The sequence below is a fragment of the Suillus clintonianus genome, assembly GCF_016758775.1.
Source record: "Suillus clintonianus strain FC179 chromosome Unknown DEU56scaffold_44, whole genome shotgun sequence".
Taxonomy (NCBI): domain Eukaryota; kingdom Fungi; phylum Basidiomycota; class Agaricomycetes; order Boletales; family Suillaceae; genus Suillus; species Suillus clintonianus.
In genome coordinates this window covers 96,056-120,053 of record NW_024539268.1, presented here as the reverse complement: position 1 = coordinate 120,053, position 23,998 = coordinate 96,056, and the positions used below count along the sequence as shown (strand labels likewise).

At 48.7% G+C, this 23,998-nt stretch overlaps 10 protein-coding genes across 10 annotated transcripts; 4 read left to right on the top strand and 6 right to left on the bottom strand.

Annotated features, from left to right (window-relative positions):
* Positions 1 to 20: 20 nt before the first annotated feature.
* On the bottom strand, positions 21 to 2,095 carry DEU56DRAFT_404369 (uncharacterized protein). The gene is made up of 7 exons (XM_041346059.1): positions 1,720 to 2,095; positions 1,531 to 1,655; positions 1,349 to 1,466; positions 1,057 to 1,298; positions 566 to 999; positions 318 to 514; positions 21 to 263 (listed from the first exon to the last, which is right to left on the bottom strand). Exons 1-7 carry the CDS (start codon positions 1,958 to 1,960, stop codon positions 208 to 210), a joined length of 1,413 nt encoding a protein of 470 aa, XP_041207542.1. The 5' UTR covers positions 1,961 to 2,095; the 3' UTR covers positions 21 to 207.
* A 1,164-nt stretch (positions 2,096 to 3,259) lies between these two features.
* DEU56DRAFT_738255 (uncharacterized protein) lies at positions 3,260 to 3,953 on the bottom strand (the record flags this gene model as incomplete). Its single annotated transcript, XM_041348647.1, has 2 exons — positions 3,260 to 3,376; positions 3,432 to 3,953. 2 exons carry the CDS (start codon positions 3,951 to 3,953, stop codon positions 3,260 to 3,262), a joined length of 639 nt encoding a protein of 212 aa, XP_041207541.1.
* A 592-nt stretch (positions 3,954 to 4,545) lies between these two features.
* On the bottom strand, positions 4,546 to 5,100 carry DEU56DRAFT_756835 (uncharacterized protein; the record flags this gene model as incomplete). Its single annotated transcript, XM_041350066.1, has 4 exons — positions 4,546 to 4,655; positions 4,708 to 4,724; positions 4,779 to 4,955; positions 5,012 to 5,100. The coding sequence occupies 4 exons, from the start codon at positions 5,098 to 5,100 to the stop codon at positions 4,546 to 4,548; spliced, it is 393 nt and encodes a 130-aa protein (XP_041207540.1).
* Positions 5,101 to 5,452: 352 nt separating this feature from the next.
* Positions 5,453 to 7,370, top strand: DEU56DRAFT_404322 (uncharacterized protein). Its single transcript, XM_041346058.1, has 2 exons — positions 5,453 to 6,107; positions 6,165 to 7,370. Exons 1-2 carry the CDS (start codon positions 5,629 to 5,631, stop codon positions 7,234 to 7,236), a joined length of 1,551 nt encoding a protein of 516 aa, XP_041207539.1. The 5' UTR covers positions 5,453 to 5,628; the 3' UTR covers positions 7,237 to 7,370.
* Positions 7,349 to 9,277, bottom strand: DEU56DRAFT_404271 (uncharacterized protein). Its single transcript, XM_041346057.1, has 6 exons — positions 8,780 to 9,277; positions 8,502 to 8,722; positions 8,382 to 8,446; positions 8,057 to 8,327; positions 7,828 to 7,996; positions 7,349 to 7,780 (listed from the first exon to the last, which is right to left on the bottom strand). The coding sequence occupies exons 1-6, from the start codon at positions 9,166 to 9,168 to the stop codon at positions 7,462 to 7,464; spliced, it is 1,434 nt and encodes a 477-aa protein (XP_041207538.1). The 5' UTR covers positions 9,169 to 9,277; the 3' UTR covers positions 7,349 to 7,461.
* Positions 9,278 to 9,364: 87 nt separating this feature from the next.
* Positions 9,365 to 11,126, bottom strand: DEU56DRAFT_913583 (uncharacterized protein; the record flags this gene model as incomplete). Its single annotated transcript, XM_041357541.1, has 8 exons — positions 9,365 to 9,739; positions 9,787 to 9,837; positions 9,886 to 9,975; positions 10,030 to 10,203; positions 10,259 to 10,276; positions 10,330 to 10,763; positions 10,819 to 11,030; positions 11,083 to 11,126. The coding sequence occupies 8 exons, from the start codon at positions 11,124 to 11,126 to the stop codon at positions 9,365 to 9,367; spliced, it is 1,398 nt and encodes a 465-aa protein (XP_041207537.1).
* A 1,984-nt stretch (positions 11,127 to 13,110) lies between these two features.
* On the top strand, positions 13,111 to 14,848 carry DEU56DRAFT_901940 (uncharacterized protein). The gene is made up of 7 exons (XM_041356576.1): positions 13,111 to 13,219; positions 13,271 to 13,397; positions 13,445 to 13,636; positions 13,686 to 13,929; positions 13,980 to 14,152; positions 14,200 to 14,325; positions 14,399 to 14,848. The coding sequence occupies exons 1-7, from the start codon at positions 13,136 to 13,138 to the stop codon at positions 14,461 to 14,463; spliced, it is 1,011 nt and encodes a 336-aa protein (XP_041207536.1). The 5' UTR covers positions 13,111 to 13,135; the 3' UTR covers positions 14,464 to 14,848.
* A 1,024-nt stretch (positions 14,849 to 15,872) lies between these two features.
* On the top strand, positions 15,873 to 17,599 carry DEU56DRAFT_404169 (uncharacterized protein). Its single transcript, XM_041346056.1, has 3 exons — positions 15,873 to 16,760; positions 16,815 to 17,147; positions 17,202 to 17,599. Exons 1-3 carry the CDS (start codon positions 15,975 to 15,977, stop codon positions 17,358 to 17,360), a joined length of 1,278 nt encoding a protein of 425 aa, XP_041207535.1. The 5' UTR covers positions 15,873 to 15,974; the 3' UTR covers positions 17,361 to 17,599.
* DEU56DRAFT_404161 (uncharacterized protein) lies at positions 17,202 to 19,452 on the bottom strand. Its single transcript, XM_041346055.1, has 7 exons — positions 19,055 to 19,452; positions 18,931 to 18,994; positions 18,529 to 18,872; positions 18,299 to 18,475; positions 17,898 to 18,245; positions 17,674 to 17,847; positions 17,202 to 17,619 (listed from the first exon to the last, which is right to left on the bottom strand). The coding sequence occupies exons 1-7, from the start codon at positions 19,229 to 19,231 to the stop codon at positions 17,506 to 17,508; spliced, it is 1,398 nt and encodes a 465-aa protein (XP_041207534.1). The 5' UTR covers positions 19,232 to 19,452; the 3' UTR covers positions 17,202 to 17,505.
* Positions 19,453 to 19,800: 348 nt separating this feature from the next.
* On the top strand, positions 19,801 to 22,488 carry DEU56DRAFT_871791 (amino acid permease-domain-containing protein; the record flags this gene model as incomplete). The annotated part of the gene is made up of 13 exons (XM_041355734.1): positions 19,801 to 19,879; positions 20,052 to 20,283; positions 20,335 to 20,442; positions 20,498 to 20,732; positions 20,789 to 20,963; positions 21,017 to 21,189; positions 21,245 to 21,317; positions 21,370 to 21,547; positions 21,594 to 21,773; positions 21,823 to 22,030; positions 22,080 to 22,221; positions 22,252 to 22,289; positions 22,339 to 22,488. 13 exons carry the CDS (start codon positions 19,801 to 19,803, stop codon positions 22,486 to 22,488), a joined length of 1,971 nt encoding a protein of 656 aa, XP_041207533.1.
* Positions 22,489 to 23,998: the final 1,510 nt, after the last annotated feature.

Sequence of the window (23,998 nt, the reverse complement as noted above, 5' to 3'; positions counted from 1 at the left end):
TGGGCTGGAAGTCGATACGAGGGTGGATTAAGCATGCTCATTGTCCCGCAAGATGATGTCATCCATGAGTGGTAATGTGAGAACGACAATGACAACTATATACCAAGGAATTTATCACTGAAATACTAACTGCGAAATTACTGTAACTTATAAGAGCAAGTGCACCTAACCGCGGGTCTCTCGCCATCAGAATTCGCCAAGGCAAGCTCAGTTCAATGCAAGAAGCATTTTGCGGGGGTCCTCGATGTAGTCGCGAACCTTCACTGCAAACGCCGTCAACGCGTCAGATGAGACCAAATGACAGGAAGAGGACAAACCTAAGAAGGTAACTGCCTCCCGACCATCGAGTAGTCTGTGGTCGTAAGTGAGGGCGACAACCATGATGGGTCGGATGACTATCTGGCCGTTGACTACAACGGGTTTGTCCTTGATTGCATGCATGCCGAGCACAGCAGACTGAGGCAAGTTAATAATGGGCGTTCCATACAATGAGCCGAAGACGCCGCCATTGGAACTAGGGGCATGAAATTAGTCTTGGTTTGCAATGAGGACCAGAAAAGCTTACATGGTGAAGGTACCTCCTGCCATGTCCTCGAGAGTCAACTTACCATCCCTGGCCTTGGTGCCGAGGGCGGCAATTTCCTTCTCGATCTCAACAAAACCCATGCCCTCGGCATTCCTCACTACGGGAGTGACCAAGCCCTTTGGAGTCGCGACAGCGACACTGAGGTCGACGAAATCATGGTAGACAATCTCGTCACCCTCAATGGACGCGTTTGCAGCAGGAATTTCCTTCAGTGCCAGCGCGCATGCACGAGCGAATGCGCTCATGAAACCAAGCTTGACGTCATGTTCCTTGAGCACCTCATCCTTATACTTCTTTCGCATCTCCATGAGAGACGACATGTCGATCTCATTGAATGTCGTGAGTGAAGCGGCAGCGTTTTGAGACTCCTTGAGACGCTCAGCAATGCGCAGGCGCATACGGTTCATCTTGACCTAAGTAAAAGAGGCACGTCGGTATCTTCGAAGGAGGTACAACGATGTCATGCTTACTCTTGTCTCACCCCGATTGCCTGGTGCCTTTGACGTGGCCGGAGGTGCTTTTGACTTGTCCTCCTTTGGTTTTGAGACCTGCTTCACTTCCTTCTTGGACTCTTTAGGTCCTTCGGAAGGAATAACACCACTCTGCTTGTCTGCTCCTGAAGGTGCGGAAGACTCCGACGTTGTCTTGTCCAGTTTTTGGTCCTTAGGCTCTTCAGGGTCTACCTTCTTCTGTTCTTGAGGAGCGGGAGATGCTAGAACCACATGAAAAAATAGTGTATTTTATCAGAGACGTGGGACCTACCACCACCTTCACCAGGTTCAATTCTGAAGAGGTCCTGACCGACACTGACAGTGTCATCCTCCTTTGCTAGCAGCTCCACAATCTTCCCTGCTTTAGGCGCGTTAACGGAAACATCAATCTGCAGGAGAAGACATTAGTATGCGTTTTCCGTCCGATAAAGGTACAAATCAGCCGATACTAGCCTTATCCGTCTCGATCGTCGCGACTTCCTCATCAGCCTCTACGCTATCCCCAACCTGTTTTGACCATGACCGAAGAGTACCTTCGGAGATGGACTCTGCCATCTGTGGGACTTTTACAGTCTCAGCTGTGGGTCAGCAAGACCAACAAAATTGTCATGTTCCGTTGTTTAGATACGTCATAGCACTAACCTTGGAGGAGATGCGATGAATGGAACTGTGCACGTCTCATTTGCGAGCCGGCCATTTTCCTATACAGACAACAAAGTAACCATCCGTAAGCTATGCTGCCAACAGAGAGAAGAACACCCAGAGTTGGCAACGCGCACCATCCTTTCGACAACGATACAGCAGTGTCACGGTATTGGGCACTGTTTCTGCCTGCGAGAAAGGCACGACTGCGTGCTGCAGCGATGACCCGATTTGATAGCATGTTCTATGGGTCGAATTAATGTAATGGAAGGTGTCCAGGAAATAAAAGAGGTATGTTCCATGGAGCCTGAGGTCCAATCGGTCACAGTGGGTACGGAACAAATTGATGTATAATAAGATAGCCACGGTGACCACGCCGGGGCGCCGACCGCGTCTGCGATTCTCCTCTCAACTCACACATCCACATCCTTTTTTTTCAAAAGCTATCCAAAGTCTCCTTGTTTTCGCACCAATGATGAGAAACAGTTCACTTCGGCGCCCTGCCCGGCGTGACATTCATGGTGCCTGAAAAAAGGCAGTACCTCCATCCGAGTCGTTGACCGGCGGCGGCAACAGTCTCGGGAGTCGGGACAGCTCAAAGACAACTTTAACAAATGGAATCTTGGGGCTATCATATTGCTATTGGCGCACGCCAGCCGCAGTGCCCAGATCCACTCCAGTCCAGCGCAAATTATCCCAGACGCCCACGCATGCGCAGTCACACCTGCTACCGACATTTCTGTCTCCAAACCAAACGTTCTCCCAACCGAGTGTTGTGATTAGTGTGGTACAAAGTGCAGACTGGTAAGTATAGACTATGGCGCTTGCGAAGAGTTGAAGTGGCCTGGTTGAAAAACATGTAAGATGAACGGGTGCAAAATACCGAGTAGAATTCAGAACGTTCATTCCTCCGACATGACTTGTTCTTCCCCACTTCCGCTATCTGCCTCAGAATTCTCCTCGCCTCCACCAACGTCACCACCAGCGGTGGCTTTCCCAATTTCGGTTACCTGTGCTGGCCACACAACCCGGTGGTAGTCATATGAACCTCGAAATCCTTCGTCAGTCCATGCACCCCCATTCAACTTCGTTCTCCACTCCTGCTCGCGGACCTAATAGTTGTGTGGGCAATTGCTAGAAGGAGACCGATATGATTGCACCTGCCAGGACCGTGATACACGTCTATAAACATCTAAAAGGGCTACAATTGTAATAACAAGCACGCTATCGATACACACCGTACAATATAAAACACGGCTCTAAAAAGAAAGGCGGGGTTGGTTCATAATCGGAACCTATGAATGACCCAGATAAGGCATTGAAAACGACATGAGACCCGAAACGAAAGATGAGAACATTCGACGAGAAGACGTAACACCGACCACGTATGCATGGCTGTTATGCCTAAACGCCGCATGGCTGAACTCGAAGACCTGCGAACCCACGCTAGCAGGCTCGGGTACCGCGAATAAGCAGCTCGGACTGCACGGATGTCTTGGCGCGAAACGATACTTGTTTCGAGCCTAAACTTCACGCCCGCTTATGAAGATGTCCCGATTCCCTGCTGCTGTTGGTCATCCAGTTGTTCCTTCATCGCCAGCCAACCAAAGGCTCCAGATATGCCTAGAGCAAGGCAAATATATGGCCGTGATGAAGACTAAGAGGAGGTATGTGTGAGTGAGTGCAGCCTCAGTTAGAATGGTATAAAGTACCTGTGAGGATGACGTTGGGTATTTATAGCGGTTTATCCGCGAAGGTCCATCAAAGATTTCATACACAGGCTCTGATGTTGACATGAAGGGGGATGAAGGGGTGTGTGCCTGCCTGTTAGGCGAGGGAGATAGGCGTTGCCGTATTTTGCGACGATTTTCAAGGGCTCGCGGGAATAAATGTGTTGGGCGAGCTGGGCCATCGAACACGACGGGGGGAGGTAGTGAGGAAAAATGGTGAACTCGGGTGAAGATGGTAGCGGCATTTCGCAATTTTTCACCGTCGCGTTCGTGTGCAACGACACGAGCGGTTGTGGCTGTTCGTCCAACAAGTGCGGAAGACTCTCCAAGGCGCACTGGAGCGTCAAATATGTCGAATATTGGTGGAATAGTGAGTGCCTCGTATTCTTGCGCGGTGACCGCACCTGACATCGTTGAAGACAGTCGCGCAGGTAAGGATTGCGCGACTCTTCTGGACGATGCGCCTTGTAGTGCAGTGACGAGTGGGCGACGCAGCGAAGACATGGCTGGATGATATGTGGGACGCTCAACACTTGAAACCCGCCTTTATATACCAGATAGGGTGTGAGCATCTTGATCTGAAAATATAGGGGGTAAGGCTCAGGGAATAATCTCTGAGAACAGTGAGAACAATCAGAAAAAGTGCGCATCGCCATCTTGTGGCGGAATTGAAGCGGCTATAGTGAATTGTAGTCCATCTGTTCAATCGCAAAACAGCGCCGACATCGGTGGAAAGCATAGAAATTGCGATTTCTGATGAGCTGCCAAGGACTCTATAATTGAGTACAAGTTTACCGGGCCACTCTACTCTTCCTTGGACAAGCGGTAATAGAGTTATGCCAAGAGCATATCTCCGTCAGCGGTTTGCCCATTCTTGACTTCTTTCGTTATAGGCGCAGGCAACATTGAGACGAACGTTGCTTGGCCGCCGAGATGAAAGGATCCGGACGCCGGACGACTACTACTCGTTGATAGTAGTTAACTCACGATCCGTCACTAATGGGGAGCTGTGGAAAAGATTTGCATGCAAAGAAGGGTGTACGACTGCCGCATAAACGCCACCCCTGTCAGCCATGGAGATTGCCCAATCGCAGATCTACTGGGCATAGGCTGCAGTCGTGGTCTCATTTTCGGCATGCAAGGTGGCGAAGTGGACCGCCAAGATGACGAGATTATCAAGATGGATGATTGCCTGTTGAGGTACATCTGTGATAATCTGATATAGTTCCTGTTAGCACCAGCGATATTGAAGACTCACTTTTGGACAAATAAGAGCTTGCCAAGGAGGACGGACACACGTTAACCCGTTAGGAACGTTGTCGGGCGCACCATGACACTTCGACAGAGGCATTTACTTGGTCGTCCGTCCGCATCATTCCCCACAAGCTTGGAGATGATGATAGATCAGTCACCAATTGGGACACCGCATACAGAAGCAGCGTCAAGCAGTAAGATACGTATTGAATCTCACATATAATCTGAGTCTTCTCCGAGATGGAATGAAGGCTGTATCGCATCGAATCGTGCAGCTTCCATGCTGCCAAGAATCTTACTAAGCACACCGGATGAGGTGTGCTAGTGGTGCTGTGCAGAAACGACGAATCCTCGTTGGGTTCTTCTTGGGTTCTTCGGCGAAACGTTGCAGAATCATGGCGCAACCCGTGGCGCAACCCGCTTTAGGAATTGAAGCTCAGCGGCTCGAGCGCTCACGGTTTCAAGGTCAACGGTGTTGGACCAATGTTGGACCATGCTCGACGCCGTTGACGCGATATCTGACGGAATACAAAAGGCTCACTCAAGAATACCCACTCAACATCTGTCTGTAAGTTTATGCTATCTGCATTCAGGCATCAACGCGACGTAGGGAATGATATTTATACAACCGCCGTCCGCCCCAAGTCCGCTCCCAGTCAAGAACGTTGACGAATGCCGACTCATGCGCAGCTGTCACTCTGGTGAGCGGAAAGCTCAGGTAGGTGGGGCCTTTACTTTCCATTTCAGACCTGTCCATGTCCATGCAATTAAAAGCCTCGTTGAGTCCATGTGTTTGTCTTCATCTCCATGACTCGGATCGATCATCGATAGGGCTGGATAACACGAGGACGATTCCAATTTCTAGAAAAGCATTTCCTTCAGCCCAAGCTGATCCATATCCTCTGGTCTCTCGACGTTACATACCATGACCATCATTACATCCCCACCTCAGAGCCCAATTTCGGGTGGTCCGCTACCTCAATACGGGTATGGCTCTGATCATACTTTTGATCGCCTTATCCAGGACAACCATTTCTTGTTTCGTGTATATACTCCGAAGCAACGCTCTCCATTCTTTGATTCTACTGAGCCCTACTTTGTAGGCCAGAAGTACAACGAGCAATTTAGAGAGGCTGCAGAGCGGCTTCGACAGCCGTTTACAGGCAAGCCAGTAGCTTCAACGAGCAGTTATGCAGATGTTGCCCAGCACATGGACTGGACGCAGAGACACATGTCCCCTTACATCTCGACTACGTTCAGCTTTGCCTGGGCTATTTGGGAGGCTACCCGTAGGTACCGGGTTGGTCTCAAGCACGACATTGAAATCGCCATTATCGATGCACGTCAGCTCGCCGGTCGAGCTGCGACCGCCCTGGAGCTACTACGAAAGGGCACACCCAATGAGTCAGTATTTTTCGATCGGACTCCTGGTTGCTCTGATAAGCTGATTTCATTACTTAGAAGGCATCTGGACTACTGGAAGTGGTACAGATTCGCATTGGAGTCGCAAGACGTCCTTGTTCATGGATCTATCCCCGGTTCGGCTGTTCTAGCCTCAGTCCCCCTTCTAAGCATCATCGACAAACTCCCGTCATACTTCCTCCGCCAAGACACCATGGTTGATAAGAGGTCGTCTTCGTCGCAGTTTAATATCCTATCATGGGATACAATGGATCGCAAGCCTAGTTTCCGCCAGTTCTGCCAAGATATGTCGGATCAGTTCTTGCACCTTCCCACTGAGCATCGTCTTCGCGATGCAACTGGAAGCTCCGTTCGCTTGGCAATGGCATTTCTGCGTCCCTGGTTCCATAGCGTTGTCGTGGACGATTTCACCGAAGCTACCGAGACAGTATGCAGCCTTGCATTCATAATCGCACAATGGCCAGCCCAGTGGTGGTCACGAGACCACGTCGAGATGTGGGACGTCATTCGCTCCCTCGTCCAATCAGTTGGTGAAGAAGTTCGAGAGAAGCAGAAGGGGATAGCGATCGAAGAGGTCCGGAGATTGCAAGGGGTAGTCTCCGACCTCGAACGTGTTGTACAGGACTACGAAGAGGCCGAAGTTGCTTCATCAGTCGATCTCAAGAACGACGTGATGGAAGCCGAGGTCGAAGGATCCGTTGTTATGCCTCCCTCACCCCCCGCGTCTATCGTCGATTTCCCAGCCGACGAAGACACCCTTGTCTTAGCGCTACCACCATTTACTGTCCCGACATCTATTTCGCAGGCTGCTGTTGCTGTTGCAGCTACACCTGGTTCCGAGAGTTCGGATAGCAATCAGTCGAAGACACCCACCCTCATTTTTGCCCCTACGATTGTCATCCACCAAGAACAACAGCGGTCCGTCGCGGAGCAGACTCAGCTTATACCACAATTGGAACCACCGCATGGAGAACCGCAGCGACACCCAAAGCGCCGGCCGCATTCGTTGGCCGAGACCGCGACATGCATCGTCACGGGGCTACTTGTTGGCGCTTTCATAACTATTTGTATAGTCAACTCTCAAAGACGTACCCTCATCTATGTTACGTAGGGCTCAGGGCCAATTGGACGAGATGGGAATAGCGCAAGGGAGAAGAAGTGTTGTAAGATGTGACCCGTGAAGTAAAGAAGATTGTATCGTTACAGTATAACCTATTAGATATCTATGCGCCGCAGTTATAATTCTATCAGAAAACGAGGCTTTCTGATATGATCGATATACTCGATCCATAGTGATTTTCCAGATGCTGACCGTGTGTGCTACTCAAGGCTCTTGTTATAGCCCAACCCACGCTCTGTATTTTGCCACGTCGGCTGCATGACGTTCCACAACAGCCTGAACTTCGTCTCCCCACACATCTCTCGGGGTTTTTCTCGGATGCGCTTCCTCGGTCCGCGGTGCCAAGCACTCTCTTACGTGCTTCTCCACCTCCGTAGAATCAAAAACCACACAGTTTTCTGGGGTAAGTGGTTTAGCTGGATCCCACCGCAGAAGTGCCGGGTGTGCAGGGACAGCGTGTGGAGGCACGACGGAACGACCGAGATGCAGGTCCTCAAATATCAATGCGACGTCATCTTCGTCGATAGGTAATTTACTGCATGAAGTGTAAGGCTTGTCGGAAGTAGTGAAGTGTGAACTCACTTGATCGGCTCCCCAACAAACTTCGATTCACGATGCAATAGATCACGAAGGAGGCGCTCGTAGAGCTTCTTGCGATTCTTTATGGGCAAAGGGTTCAGAATTGGGTTTCCGGCCATCTCACAGAGGATGAAGGTTGCTATGTGCAGCCCGAAAAGAGATGGCAAGGGGCCTGCCCCGCGGAAGAACAATAAGATACCAGGACGCCAATTTGAAAGAATCAAGGACATACCGAGGACTGGTAATATTCGCACCCTGAAATCATCGAATACTCCAAGTTCTTTGACGTCACCTTTCTGGAATTCTTCTTCGGGCAGGGGGAGTAGCTTCACATCTCCTGGGACTTCTGTAGAATAAACCACAGGAATTCCTGAGGATACACCCTGCAGCCGTAACCTGCGCCGAACAGAACGTGCGAGAGGGTCGTACATCGTGTACGAGATGTCACTAATCTGAATTCGTGTAGGATCTGCCTTTGCGCTAGCACCCATAGACGAGAACACCTACAATAGCATGAGTTGGATAGGATTGGGTAGCAGCCAGCAGCAAGGACGAACTTTGATATTATGCTCATGACAATACTTCAGCAAGTCGACTTTGGTGGTGATGTTATCTATTGCGTCTTTTCAAAACAAGCTGAGCAATGGTGAACAAGACCGAAGGGCACATTCACATACCGATGACCCAATCTGCTCCCTCCAGCAACCTCCCTCCGTCTTCCTTCCTCCAAATCTCAACGCGGCTGTCCACATCCACCCATGTGGAGATCTGCTTGAGCGTCCGCTCAATACATCCCACCTTAGGCGTTCCTACATCTGCAAGCACAGCCGTAGCATGTCGGTTCAACGAGGAAAGCGTCACATAGTCAAAGTCCACCAGTCGGATCTTCGACACGCCTCTGCACGTAATTCGTGAATCACAATAACACGTATAGTAGACGGTAATAAGCACGTACGACCTGACCAACATGACTGCCGCCCAGCTACCGACACCACCACAGCCAACGACCACAACAGACTTTTCCCGAACGCGTGCCATGCCCTCATCCCCGAAAAATGCATAGCACCGCGCGAGCTGCTCCCTGACCAACTCTTCGTTGTGCCCGTTAACACCAATGCGGAGAATTTGTTCATCCAATGGCTCGTCGTCCTTTGGTCTCAAGCGTTGTTTTGAGCCTTCATCCTGATCTGTTATTGACCTGAGGATGTCTCGATCGAGACTGCGTCTCCGTTCGCGTCGAATATAAGCATTATATGCAGTAAACAGGCCCGACGTCAGTAAAGATGCTGATACAGCTGCTAGAATTAGCTGTGTCCTGTGTGAGTGCGCAGAAAAGACGTTCATGAATGAGAGATCGTGATCACTGATCAAAGACAAGTCAAGTGTAAATCAGCAACGCGAAATGTCCGAGTCAGTGCCAGTGGCCACATTGTTCCTTGGTAGAGGCAACTACTAAGCTTCGAGGTAGCTTTTATTCTATGACATATACAATGGTCATACATAGTAACATTTATCATGCACATAGTCGTCGTAAATGTGCTTAGACGTTCAGGGCAGAGAGCGTCCTGACAACATCAACGATACACCCATTTTCATATTGCCCGTCCGTCAAACCTATGCTTTCCTGGAATTTCCTTTCTGCTTCTAACCATTCGGCAACGGCACCACCCTTGCTTGCCCAATCGAACTGAGCTAAGACCTTCTCTTTTTGAGTATCCAGGTTTGCTTGTACATGTGCATTGTCTTCATCCGTACTAGGCGGTTCAATGTCGACCATATGTCCTGCACGTTGCGATTCACGTGCTAAAAATTGAACGAATGGCAAGCGAACGTCCTGGTATGCTTTCAGCGCGGCGGGCACGTTATCCAATGTTGTGAGTGGGTGGGCAAGAAGGCGGCCGAGCACAAAAGCATCCTTTGTACAAGGTAAGATCACAGAGTCTGGTTAAAGATCAACCTTACCTCCATTGCTTGACCAGCTCCTGCACCAAAGTAGGGTGTCATGGCATGGCACTACACAATTTCGTCAAAGGATCTTCGACTCAGCAAGGAGAAGCGTACCGCATCACCTATCAGGGCAACTCTGCCGTTAGCGGATAACGGCAATTCATTTACTACATGAAGTGCCCATCTTGAGGTGGTTTCGGAACACTGAAGAAATGTGGTCGGTCGAGGACGATGTGAGCGACCCAGCCCAAGACTTACCTTCAACAGATTTCTAACATCAGGCTCGAAATCCTGATATAACTCCTGGAGCTCTTTACAGGACACATCTGTAACCCAATGGCCCTCGAAAGGTGTGCCAGCTTTTTGATCATCACGAACAAATGCCGCTACATTGATCTGTGTTCCTTGTGCAACCGGATACGTGATGATGTTCTAGAAGTCATAGTGGATCATCAGCAAGCGGAGACCAGTGGTCGCAATAATCTACCTTTCCCATCCCACAGAACTGCAAAATGGAAGTCAATCGCGACGATCATGACCGCATTTCTGAGGGCTTACTACTGTAAAATCCTTCAAGGCTATGTTGTTTGGATCTATTTCCGAGACCTTCTTCGCTGGTATAATAGCACGATAGACAAGCGTTCCAGTCCAGGATGGATCAATGTAGTGTCCTATCTTAGTTGGGTCTACAACGTCTCGGTTTAATGTTTCGAAGAGCGTCTTCCGTGCTGATGAGCGGATGCCGTCTGCCCCTATCAACAAATCCGTAGTTGCGGTACCGTCATCAGCGAAGTGGAGGATAAGTGATCCTGATGGCTGCTCGTCATATCGAGTGAGGCGTTTCTTGAAATGGAGTGTGCATGATGAGGGAAGGAATTGTTCGAGAATTTCTACGAGATGCTGGCGATGGATATGTGATGGTGCGTTAGTCAGTTTCTGACGGAACCATTCGACACCACCCTGTGGGGCATTAGACCTCCTGAGTGTTGGCCCTGTCGGTACGAATCACGTTACACCCAGAGTTGATAAACAAACCATTTAACATACCAAGACTGGAAGAAGAGGGCTTGTTCGCAACACGGGAGTACTCTTCGTATATGCCGAGTTCTTTTATGACCTCTAATGTGCGCGGCGAGATTCCGACCCCAGCCCCAGCAGTTGTGATAGCTTCATGCGCTTCATACAAGTCTATGTGGATACTGTGACCTGCAAACTTCCCAATTGTGATAGCAAGGACAAGCCCTCCTATCCCTGCACCGCTGCACAGGAGATTCAGTCCGCACCATGTTCATAAGGGGCTATTTGACTCACCAGATTGCTACTCGAAATTTGGGAGTGCTTGATGAGAGCGACATTGATCGTATGTTGAATTTTACAAATTGCTGAAGGATTGGTACAGCAGCTAGATTTTATAGGCCATCTCGAAATATTGTTGGGCAACCTGCCAGAAATCATGTGTTCCAGAAAAGGCGGCAAGCGCCCAAAGAACCGTATGTTGGCACCCGCTGGCACGTGCCGGACTACCGATATTTGAATACTGAGTCCGTGTGCGACGCTTTCGCAATAGTTTAGACTGTAGATACACGACCATCGGGTGACCGTGGACAATGGGGTTGTCTCCGCCGGTGGGGCATGCGCGGCAGCCGGCAGGCCGTAGACATGTTACCATTTGCATGATGATTGCGATTCCGTCACCCGATCAACGGGCTAGATAGCAGTCCTGTGATGGCAAAGGTCCAAAGGGTTGACTGCTCCTGAGAGTTGTTGAATCAGTCTAAATAAGTAGTTGACAAGTTATACAGGTAATGACTTCTGACCTTTCATGACATGCTATACTGAAGTCACTGGACTGGACATCGGGAGTTTCGAGTCAATGGTGCCCACGGCGAAATAGGCTTTAACATTAACATTGAATTCTTTGTGAACTTAGTGCATAGCATAATCGGTGACTGCCCATGGCAAGACGGAGGCCGATATCACGGATGGTAATAATACCACGTACTTCTGATATTCTTCTGCTGCGACCATTCGACAAATATATTTGTCATAAGCACGCTTCGGAGTTCGAAATACAGGGGGTATGCGTTGGTGACTTGACATTAAGCATACGCGAATTCGGAGTCAACACGCACGCTCCACGTCGTAGCGGGAATATACGAAGGGAGAATCAAGACACTGCCGCCGCTGTAACTCTGTTAGAACAGAGGCTAGCCCTCGCTTGCCTATCCGTCACGGTGCGATGGCACCCATCCCGATACTCGGAAATTCTAAAAGTGATGGATATCAGTCTTTGATTTGAGTCTTGGTTCGCGCTTGCCAGATCATTCGACTACTCGTTTTTCTTCTTTAACTGCCACAATTCCGATATCCCTGTTGCTGGCCGGCCGTGTTAGTAGCTTGGCTGTGAAAACTAAAGCTCAAATGCGCGACACTTCGGAAAATTTCCCCAGAACTCAATTCAAAATCAATATATGACACAAAGACAGCTCACAGCACAAAAATGACCGAACCTTGTAAGTCTCGACCCTAGGAGATGAGACACATCCGCATTCAACGAAAGATAGTTAGCGAGGTCAGATTCAGAACTGACAAGAACATCACCAGTGGAACATCATCACTGATGTGGACACCGCACACGGCTGTCTTGACCTCGATTCCACAAAGAGCGTCAAAATGACCATTCACAGCAACGAGACGAGAGTGAGAAACATGACCATTATCAGTGTTGGACAAAGAACCAAAGAAAGGGGCGCACCCCTTCGAAAGATGCAGAAAGACGCTGAATCAAAACACATTTGTCGTTGATATCTAACTGTCGAAGCTGAGTAACATAAACACGAGAGCGCACCGAATTTCGTCACGAAACCACGAAAACCAATTGACCACCCACCAAATCACTCAAGCCAACGCGCATTCGGCGCGACAATGTCACGTTTAACATCACACGAGAAGTGTGCTTGACGTCATGAACGACAAACGCTGATCGTCCTCAAGGACAAAGATGTAGATAAACTGATAAGCAACGTCAACGAAGAGTAGACAACACGAAAGATAACTGGACCACTGACCAATCCTTTAGCCACATACAGCTGTTCAGAAAGTTAGACACAAAAACAAGATCCAATCCATACACTACAAAAGCAGAACATCCGATGCCGAAAAGCTACGGGGTATAGACTCTGCACGACAATCTTAATCTGATCTACCCCGCAAAAGTGCTACTAGCTTGCGAGTCGAGGATGTGATACAGTGAGCATTCAACCCACTATTTGCGGAGTAACCCGATTTCCAAAGTAGGTAATTCCTACGTTCGGTCAGTGGGGACAGTTAACCAGTGACAGACCTTTTGTTGTTGCAGCTTGTCATGACGAAGCACAGTAAAAATAATACCGCATCTTCGGTATTCTCTTACGCTGAGAGACAGAAGGCGGAGTATGGTACGAAACGGGTGCGTCTGCTTAGCTGCATCATCCAAGGCTTTCACTAAGTACCGAAACAGCAACGCCTGGGTAATGAATCGATGCGAAATTTTGATGCGTGCGCTTTGTGCTTACAACGAGCGAGAGAGCCAATAGCATGCGATCAAGGCCATTTATTCTGCAAGGAGTGCGCGTACACCGACCTATGTGAGTTCACAATGACATACGCAGTTTCATATGAATTGAGTATTCAGTGACACAGAAGAAGGATATCAAGCGGCAGAAGGAGCGCCTTGAGCAGCTCAAGAAAGAAACTGAAGAGGAGAAACAGAGAGCTAGAGAGGCAGCCAGGGAACGTGTACTGCGTGATTTCGAGAAAGGTCAACTAGGATTGTCTGCAAACCTGCCGTCTGTTGCGTCTGCGTCTGGTGCTGAAGCGAAAGATTGTACGTACCTCGTCCATTCACTTCTCCTAGTGTACTCAATAGTTTTCAGCCCGAACATCGAAGCGGAAGCTTGACTTCGACTCTTCAACAGTTGAATCTCTTACCCGTGAAGCTGAAGAGGCAGCCCTTAGACAGATCGAACGAGAGCAGGCGGAGTCATTACGACACAAATTACCGGACTTTTGGCTGCCTTCCCTAACTCCTACATACACCTCAAGCGGCTTGCCGAGCTCCCTCAAGGATGTTAAGGTTCAAACAACGTGCCGTGGAGGGAATCCACCCCACCCAATAACGTTGGTGCATATCATTCGTCATAGTAAACAACCCCTCATGACATCTTCAGTCTGAAGGCATTGGTCCCTGTGAAGTTTACGTTGCTACCCACTGCGTCGGCGTCACAATCATCAGAATCTACCCCCGCGGAGAGCGACAAGGGAAAATCCAAGTTAGAGGATGATGGAGTTGCTATTTGCCCCGCCTGCAAAAGTAATCTTCACAATAATAGGATGATGTTCCGTAAGTCCATGTCTCTGACATCAGTTGCAGGATTTGACCATTCATAGTCATGAAACCATGTTCCCATGTTGTGTGCAAAGTATGTGTTGATAAGCTGGTGCGGGTGGCCAAGCAGTGCATCGTATGTGATCACACACTTGGCGATAAAGACATGATCGAATTGAAGAGAGAAGGTGTGTATTTGTCAATTTGGGGAGCAAAGGACTACGTTTCGTTTCACCGCATTCTGATTCATTGAATTGTCAGGTACTGGGTTTGCTGGAGGCGGCATTGCAGAAGCAAAGAAGACAGGTGTCGCGTTCCAGGGTTGAAAGTACTCATCTATATCAGGATCGGCTTGATATGTTTTGAGTTGGCTTTCACAGTTCGGTTGCTAAATATTGCCCTCAGCTCATCGAATGTGCGCTGTTTTTGAAAATTCTTCCACAATGACTTCCGACTTACCCATCCATGTTTCTTTGACATATTGCCGCCAGACCGTTTGGACCGCCAAATTAACGATTGACAATTCATCCTGTTCAGCAAGCTCTTTCACCCCACCCGGGTTGAAATATCGAGCTTTACTGTTGTACTTGTGCTTGCGTTGTTCGCCTGCTGGACTATCGATTTATTTTTGGCTGGATTTCACTGGTACATATTGAGCGCCACGATGGTTTTGGACACGTATGAGCAACCTGCAGCCTCGTTTTCTTGGGGAAATCTTCGCAGGTGACAATATCACTGCTGGTATCTAATACGTATGGAGTACCAACAAGTCTCCAGATTCGATGTTCTTTCGCGACAGTTTGCTTATAGCTGGCGCTGCATCGGACATGCATATTTTATTGACACTGCAATCATCCAGGGACAACACTTCTCATTTTCTCATTTCCGACTATAGCAATATCTCTCGGATCTCAGCGTCTCTCTCTGCGCCCGGGACCAGCTTGCGCGTCATCCCAAGAGGCCCTTTGAAGTGCTATGAACGTGATGCGCCCTCATTAGAGACTTATCCCATTCGGATCACGTATCGAAGAGTCCACTAGTCAGGCGTCGATTCGCGTCAGGTACTATGTTTGTTGAACACAATTTGCAATTAGTATTGCTTTTCACCGGTGCACTCTTAGGTGCCCGAATTCTCGCATCCCGGGCCAGTCGGAGTCGAGAACGCCACAATTTATGAAACACCTCGAATTGCCACACCTCGAGTTCCCAGCTGCAGCGCTATCCCGCCCAATGGTAAACCAATTACTCCACAATTTTCGATTGCTGAATTTGTGTAGGTGGACCGAGAAGGACCAAGGCTAGGTTAGTGCACCACCAAGCAAGATCCCAGTGGTTTGTTTGGGCACCAAGTCAGGTATGTTCTCTTGAAGCATCTAAAGAACAGTAAGATCCTCGGATTTAGAATTCAAGCGCCCTCAATGAAACATATGTCTTTGTCGTTTCGCTCGGTCCAATCTGCTTGAAGGTCAAATCAGTGGCGCACCGGTGGGTTTCAGTGTAGTCAGTGCACCGTGACCATGACATTGCGTTGTGTGGCGTGAGTTGATCTCTCCTTCCACAGCAGCATGAGTTGCCACTGCGCTAAGCATTGTGTGCGAGCTGAGCGCTGTGTCACAAACCAAGCAATGTTGCTGTATCCTATTCTCACTGCCACTGCCAGCTTTGACCATAGCAGTTCACCTCGTGTTTGTATTCCTTACACGACCACTGAAGTTTGGGTCCACAACCGACCAATCCACATATCCACACCCACACATTCCAGACATATAAACTGTGATGCAGCCCATACCCATGGTCCCTCCAACATCTCTCCCACTCTCAACTGTCAGGCCAAATCATGCTGCCTAACACGCTACCAGATCATATTTCGTCCCAAATCTTAGAACAGCTGGAGAAGAAGTCTCAGCAGCACATTCTTGCAAGTGACCTGGAGATCAGGACACGCAACATGATGAAGTGCTTTGCGAATACTCCTGGCACTCTCCCCTTGCCAAGCCCTATTACGCGCAACGCTTGGACTCTTCTGCCTAATGAGATGGCCCACCCGATGACTATGCCCCTGAAGGCGGGCGTTATTTCCCCTCGTGCGCCACCAACCACTCCCATGGATGATACTTTCGCTGTCGCTGATGAATCTTCATCTACCATATATGAGACTTGCACTCCTACTTCGGACACTGTAGCGTTGGGAGGAGTTGCCTCGGACACATGCAGCACGGTCGATGTTTCTGAAGGCCGTCAGCCTAATGCGGATGAAAAGTCCTCACACGAAACCAACGATCCCGAGGAAACCGCTTTGCCGCTGAGCGACCAGGACCATTCATATCCCTCAGACACCAAGAGCATGTTTGTCATGCAACCCGGCGAATCCCCGGTTTTGGCGGCACCATTCGAAGAAATTGTCGATGCCAAAATGAAAGAACTCCGAATTTATGGCTTGGGTTTCGTTACCGAATGTCTGCTGGCCGCTGGATTGCAGAGCGTTGAGTCAGGGCCTCTTATTTCGAAGTTAGTGCAAAGCATATTACAAAGGATAAAGAAGGAATCGCGGACACAAGCCAAACGTTTGGAGATGCTCTTGCGCCTAGGCTCTATGGAGATGTTTCGCCGACACTGGAAATCAGTTGAGTCCTTCTCCGCTGTTTGGGAAAACACGAGTACTAAACGTTACTCTCAGAATGGCCACTGGAGGCACATAAGCTCTACATCTGGTCGACATTCTGATTACACCCTGATGGGAGTGAACAAGGCTGGCCTTGTGGGATCGCTCTTCTCTGCTAAAGTCATGATGGCCGAAGACATCTCCCTTTGCTTGTCCATGCTGTTGGAGGAGATACACTTTGACCGTCTGTGCGCTATGCACGCCCTCCTCCTATACGCAGACGACAGATTGTGCAAAACCGCGAATTTACCAGCATTGATGCAGTTCCAAACACGGCTGCGCCTTGTCGATCCAAGAACTGACATGTATCTTTGGGGTCCTGTCCCAGATGCCCAAGCCATGATGCAGGTAGGCATTAGAACTTGCTGTGGTTGCAGCTATCTCTAAGCATATCTTTTTCAGGACATTTTTGATACTATTGAAGGTTGGATGGCCATTCAGGCACACAGGCGCGAGCAACTTCAATATCGTACTTTTTTAGCATCTTGCTCGGGTCGGAAGCCTCCCTTGAAGACTGTAGGACCACGGATGCGTGTAGGCAGGATGAGAAACAAAGCCTAACGCTTGAGGTCATCACACATGTTGCACTAAAGTATCGTATATAATATACCCGCACGTCCTCGGAAATCAATAAAGTTCATATTTGTACACAGATGTGTGAATTCGAAATCTGTCAAGGAACGTCCCTAACATGTAGGTAGTCGATCTACGCCCCTCGAGCGACAAGAAATTGCTCCGGGATGTCCGGATTCTCATACCTAGAGAGGATAGGTACAGTGTATAATTCAGCCATGTCGTTCATCCGCACCTCGCGTCGTACCTTCATGCTCTAGTTTAGAACGAAACATATTGTTTTGATGAGAATTCGACTTACATGCCAGACTCTTGTGTCGCATCCAATCTGCGACACTGTGGCAGGACAGTGTCGGACGATGCGTAGAGCATCATTCATCATGGACCGCTCTTCCGTTTCATTCACTTCACAATAAAAGTTGACATGGATCGCGCGGAGGCTTTGAGCAGCAGCAAAGCATCGTATCACATCATCCTGTCAGGCGTGGATGAACACCTCAACTCACAAAAACACAAGCCGCGCACCAAATTAATCCGCGCAGTGACGATAAACAGTTGCTCTAAAGCGGAGCACTGGGAACATATGCCACGTAACGCATCCAGACTGATTGACATCCGGTCAATAGAAATTCGCTTGAGACGCGACCCGTGCATCGTGACAATGGATGTCCAAAATTCGTCTGTGATAACCACTTTGACAGTTGGCGTCGTAGCATAAATTTGGAATATTTCTAAAGGCGCGGTGGATAGTAGTTCCGTGACATGACTCGTCCATGTCAGAAGGGGCGTCTCAATATGAACCGCCAAAGTAATTGATCTAAGACGTCTAAACGCCTGGTGCTCTTTGCAAATGTTGTTAAACAAGGTCATATCCTACCCAATACAGTCAATAGATGCGTAGTGACGATGAAAGGTTCAAGACTCACAAATGCTGGGGAAAGCCTCTCGAGTCCGATAGCCGTGAGGCCATTGCGATTGGTTGACACGATTTCACCAATGCCTCTATGTGTCACCTTTGGGCATCCCATAATAAATAATTGATCCAGTTCAGTCATACTAGGAGCGAGAGATTCCAGTAAGATATCGGTGATTAGACTCGATGTCTACCAAGGAGAACGATAAAAATGAGTTCGTATCGTTCCAGTACTTGTCATACCTGGCAGATCATAGTAAGGTTGCGAAGGGTTGGACCTGTAGCGGATATCCAGGAGGGAAGAACTTCAATGACTTGCGCGCTCGGCATTATGAGTGATATTCTGGACAGTTTAGAAAACTGTGCGAGTATGTTAGGATTATAGTATCCGCTGTCGTGTCCGTTGATCTCGAGCTCCGTAAGTTGGGAGCATTGCTGGAGAGCCAGGAGAATCGGTGATTCCAGCGAACCATCTCGAGTCCAGGCACACGATCTTAAGTTGACGCAATTCCGTATCCCTCGTATGCAAAGATTTAGGAGGTTACTGTAGGACGAAGAAGAGAGTGCCTTGGGAAAGTCTCTTATCTCTATATAACACCAATTAGCTTCTGCACTGGTTGGTGCCATTAAGCGATCCGGGCTCACCAAGGCGTGAAACGTAATGTGCAAGACGAGGACAGCTGGAAAGAGTTTGGAACAGCAAAACGACCTATTCCGAATGTGATCAATGACGATGAGATGATATTAAAGATCGCAATAGGATATCCACCTTTGACTTAGCCTCTGTATGCCATGCGTAGATATAAACGCGCTGGTAGAGCCTTGGGATCGCAAATTCGTTGAATGACTTATTGACCAAAGATAAGAATGCAAGATGTTGAGCTCTGACTACGGAATCAAAGATTAAAGGCAATAATTCGAGAGGGATGTCCACAAATCTGACCATGGTTCGTCGCTGCGGTGGCGGTGCACCGGTACTTGCCAACGTTGTCGTTAAGTAATAATTTGGACACGCCAGAGCGGTCAACGTGGGTCAGGGGCAATTGGAACGCGACAAACGATCACGACAAGCTGATTGATGCGACGGCCCATCGTGCATCATGGGCTGGCCTTTAAATTGACCTCCCGTACGCACTGTTCCCTCACTTCGCCGTTGATAAGCCCGGGAGCTCGAAGTTTAAACGTGAACGCCAAGTACAGTACGGCACTGCAGGGAAGCATTAATATATAATTACTTAATTTTTGATTTGGGATCAAAATGTCGTAAAGAAGTTCTTTCTTTCTTCAAGTTGTCACCGCTTGCCACACCTATCCTATATGAGACTGAGTAGGGCAGAATTTACAGCCACCCCACGCAAATTGGGACTCTTGTTTTATTGCACGCGTTCTCCTGCTCACAAGCGCGTCTGTCCAGGCAAGTCACTTCTCTGATTTCTCAACTACAATCAGAGTGAACCGTCACTGAAGCCAAATAGGAGACCTGAGGCTACTCTTCAATTTCTTACTGTAAACACGATGCAGCTGAACTCTGGAAAGGAAAACATATCAATCGGACCTCCACATTCCAGTGGAAACTCGTCATCTCGTACGAATGGTGAGTATTTGGCGCCGACAGTCGTTTGAGCCACCTCACTGACAGCAGCAAGACTCCCCAACAAAATGTGGCTCGCTCTTTTCCAATCCCCTCTCGGTTTCTAATAATTCTCAGTTTGACATTATTCTTCGGCGACAGCGTTCTCGTAAAGATGGAAAGCCCAAATTTACAGCTGTTCCCTCGAGATTCCTGAACCTCACCAATGACTTCGAGTTCGCTGGCTGGGGTTCTATCTTTCATCTCACCCTTGCACCTGAAGATATATGTCAAGGTGAAGTTGAACGCAAATTTTTCCGAGAGCAGCAAGTCCTTGGGCAGTTCACAGCCAGCGCGCTTGCAGCCAATGACATTCTTGGTGGTGTATTCTACACTCTGCCAAGCGTTGTCGCTGTCGCTGGTGTCTAGTGAGCTAATTTCCCAGCCAACATAAGTTAAACACGTTTAACCACTTCCAGTTCTCCTATTTCGCTCTTTGTGGCAGCTCTAACTTTATTTCTCTGGCGTCCTGTCATGGAAGAAATGGCTTCTGCTCTTCCGATTAGTGGGGCTTCTTATACCTACCTGTGTGTTGTCTGTGCTTCTGAACAAAAAATCATTTCGTGACAAAATCATTGCCAGACTTAACGTATCAACAAAATCTGTGGCTCTTCTCGGGGCAGCGCTCCTGCTTCTCGATTTCTCAGCCACAGCAGTAGTTTCGGCTGCGACTGCGGCATCATATCTTGCAGGCGAAGTCTCGCTACCATTCCCAGTCTATGTTGGCGCTGGCCTTGTTTTTGTGCTGTTCACTTTCGTCAGCCTTTCAGGCTTGCGAGAAAGTTCCCGCGTAGCAACTGGTGTACTGGTGATGCACGTGAGTTCTGCTATTTCTTACTTTTTTCCTACTTCTAATATTATGGTGGGAGCAAGGCTGCGGTGATGCTCATGCTTACTGTGGCTTCTGTCATTGCTTGGGGACGAGGCGGGACAGCTCAGCTAAGTTCCAACTGGTCTTTGGGGCACGTTGGATTGTCTCCAGCAGCTATAGCCCGACAGGTGTTCAATGGCGTATGCATAGGGATGCTTGGACTGACTGGATTTGAATGTGGGTTTTCTACCTGCAACCTACAGTCTTGCAGCGCATGTAATACCATATAGGCGCACCCGCATATACAGCAAAGATGAAGCAGAACTGTTATCCCAAGGTTCTGCGCAACTTGCATTTATCTGCGCTTGTCCTAAATAGCGGGATGATGCTCCTTGTTGTGGCATTATTGCCCCTCGACGTGGTCGGAAGTGGCAACAATATCCTCAGTTTGCTGGCTCAAAGGGTGCGTACGCTCGCCATTTTCGATGACTATGCAAGACGCTGAGGTACATGACCAGGTTGCTGGACGGTGGTTACGAATAATAGTCGTAGTGGACGCCGTTGTTGTGCTTTGTGCGGGTGTGCTCACAGGTTCGTGAATCAGACTTATGCGTCGTATTACATACTCATGTCGTATCTTAAGGAATCTTGAGCGCCTGTGAGCTATTTGTTAAGCTGTCATGTGATCGCGTCATTCCTCGCGTATTTCTTGCTACGATGCCGGTAACAGGCGCTCCTTATGTCACAGTCTTTTCATTCATTGCATTCAGTGCATTAATATATGCAAGCACGGGCGCCGACCTGATTGTGGTATCCCAGATGTGTGTCTCATATTCAGCAGTATCGGTGGTTTCTGATGTTTAACAGGTTTACGATGGTGTGGTTGGCCGTCATGGCGCTCTTCCCCATCTCTCTCATACTCCTCCGTTTCTCACGACCTCGACTTCCTCGTGCATCGCAATGCTCACTGTTTGTTGTTGCTGGTGCTATTGGTGTCACTGTAACTGTAGTTGGAGGCAACGTGGCCATCGATCCTACTATAGCAGGGTAAGGCACCTACCTCTCGTTGCGATATTTCGCTAAGCTACTGCTTTAGATGGTTTGCTCTGTACCTTACGATTCTTCTCATCTTGTTCTACCTGTCGCAGAATAAGGTAACTATGCTGCGGTGGATATACTGGGCGTATGACCAGCTTCCCTGGCTGCATAGACTGCGGCTTACTAAAGGGTGGGGTGACGGTCTGATCCGGTGTATGAGAAGCCTGCGTAGGCAGGAGGTTTGTTTGCTAGTTAAAACCGATGAGGTACGTGCATCGAAGTTGAGGTTGAATTTTACTAAAATAAGTACTGAAGATTAACAATTTGTTCAACATGATTCTTTACGTCCGGCATAATGAAGAAACGTCATGTCTGAAGATAGTGCATTTTCATAGCGGGGATATCCCTTCCGAGATGGAGGCCAATGCGAAAAGCAAGCCTATATTGATACCTTTCTGTTCGCGATACTGACAGTGTGGTTTCTTAGTTCTTGACGAAGCCTTTCCTGAAATCACTGTAGACCTGGTGCGCAAAAGAAAATATTTCCAAGTTCTTAATGTTTAACTTCCTGCAGATGCTTGTTAAGGGTCGATTTGATCCAAAAAATCTGGCCGCCCTAGCACACCATTTGAAGATTCCGCGGTCTCTCATGTTCATGAGCAGCCCAGGCCCGAACTTCCAGTACCCTGTGGCGGAGCTTGGAACGCGCATCATTTCGATCTAAACATCACTTGCATTGCATTGACGATGCTACAGTAGGGCGCCGTTCTTTGATATAGAGATGAACTATTCATGATTCTGTAGAGCGTTATTGCATTCTTGACTGCTCGTTAAGTACACACCAATTTCATTTACGCTTCTCCTGGGCTCCTTGCTTCCTCATCTCGAACGTCGCAATTGTTAATAGGATCGCTGATACCTGTATGTAGAACATCTCTCTTTTACTGCTACCACCCTCGAATGTATACTTAACAGTCCTCGGAACGCCGTGGTTCGGTATTACGGTGATAGGGTCATAAATCACTGGCATCACAAAATTGAGCTCGATAGGAGGACTCCGAGGAAGTAGAAGTGAGATTGGCAGCGATGGGTCTGTATCAATACACGGATCTGGGTATCGCACCGTAGTTACGGTAGTGTTGTGGGCAGAACTCCACAAAATTTGGCTGGCAGAACGTGGCAGAATTCTGAAGTTAGAAACTAGGGTTGGCAGAGAACTCCGCCTAGTGCCATAGAGTGCCATCCCTAATCAACAATAACTCCGAGTGGCTCGACTCTCGACAAAGTTGCCGATATCTCTGGCCCCTACTTCTGTAAATGCAAGCGCTGGCAATGGTCACTTCGGCAACTCCCAGCCTGGTGCCAAAACCTGATGTCGCGATAATAATCTGCCTAGACATATCATCCGCCACTGCAAGGTACTCCCGAGCTTCGCTGACAAGCCGGGTCATTTATTATGAACGAGACAGGTGATGAAGGTGATCGAGTTTTCTCTCACACACTTGCTTCGTCCAGTTCTCGCCCGGGATCTGGATGCCAATTTTGCATGGGTGCCTCCACTTGCAGCAGAACCACAAGATATAGAAGACCTCCTTGCAGGCTCCAAGACCATATCAGCTGATGAAATCGCCTAAACGTTTGTTGCTCTCGAAGCACAGGAGAAACTGAAAGAATCTGGGAGTATTGACGACGCGGAGGTCCTTGGAGGAAAGGCATTTGATTTTGCCAATTGGAGCAGGTTGACCAGGAATAGTACCCCAAGTCGTGGGTCATGACGGCGAAGATGATGGATGGAACGAGGTGTCGTTGATGATAGGAAAATCGGTTGTGGCAAAACTGACCTCGAGTAGTTCTGCCCACAACACTAAACTGTTGCACCGCGCTAGGATTGTTCGATGCAATATAACGAACACAGCTTAAAGGGTAGCATCGGGAGGATATGTTAGAGGGGCTCATGGCGGGAGAGAGGGAAGCCGACATTCGCAATCCATCATTGTACCGCCGGCGATATCATCTTCGAATTGACACCCTTTGGAAAATGTCAACAGTCCTTTATTGTAATGGGACAGACGCGGCGGGTCTATCGTGAAATACCTTGAGAGCTGCTCTGCAAGGGGGAAAAAAACGCCGGATTTCCTCAGTGGTATTGCGACTGCGCTTCTCGAGAAGTACATGCCTCTTGGTAGCGAGAGCCTCTATCATGATGTAAATCATCAGGCAGCTAACAGGTCTTC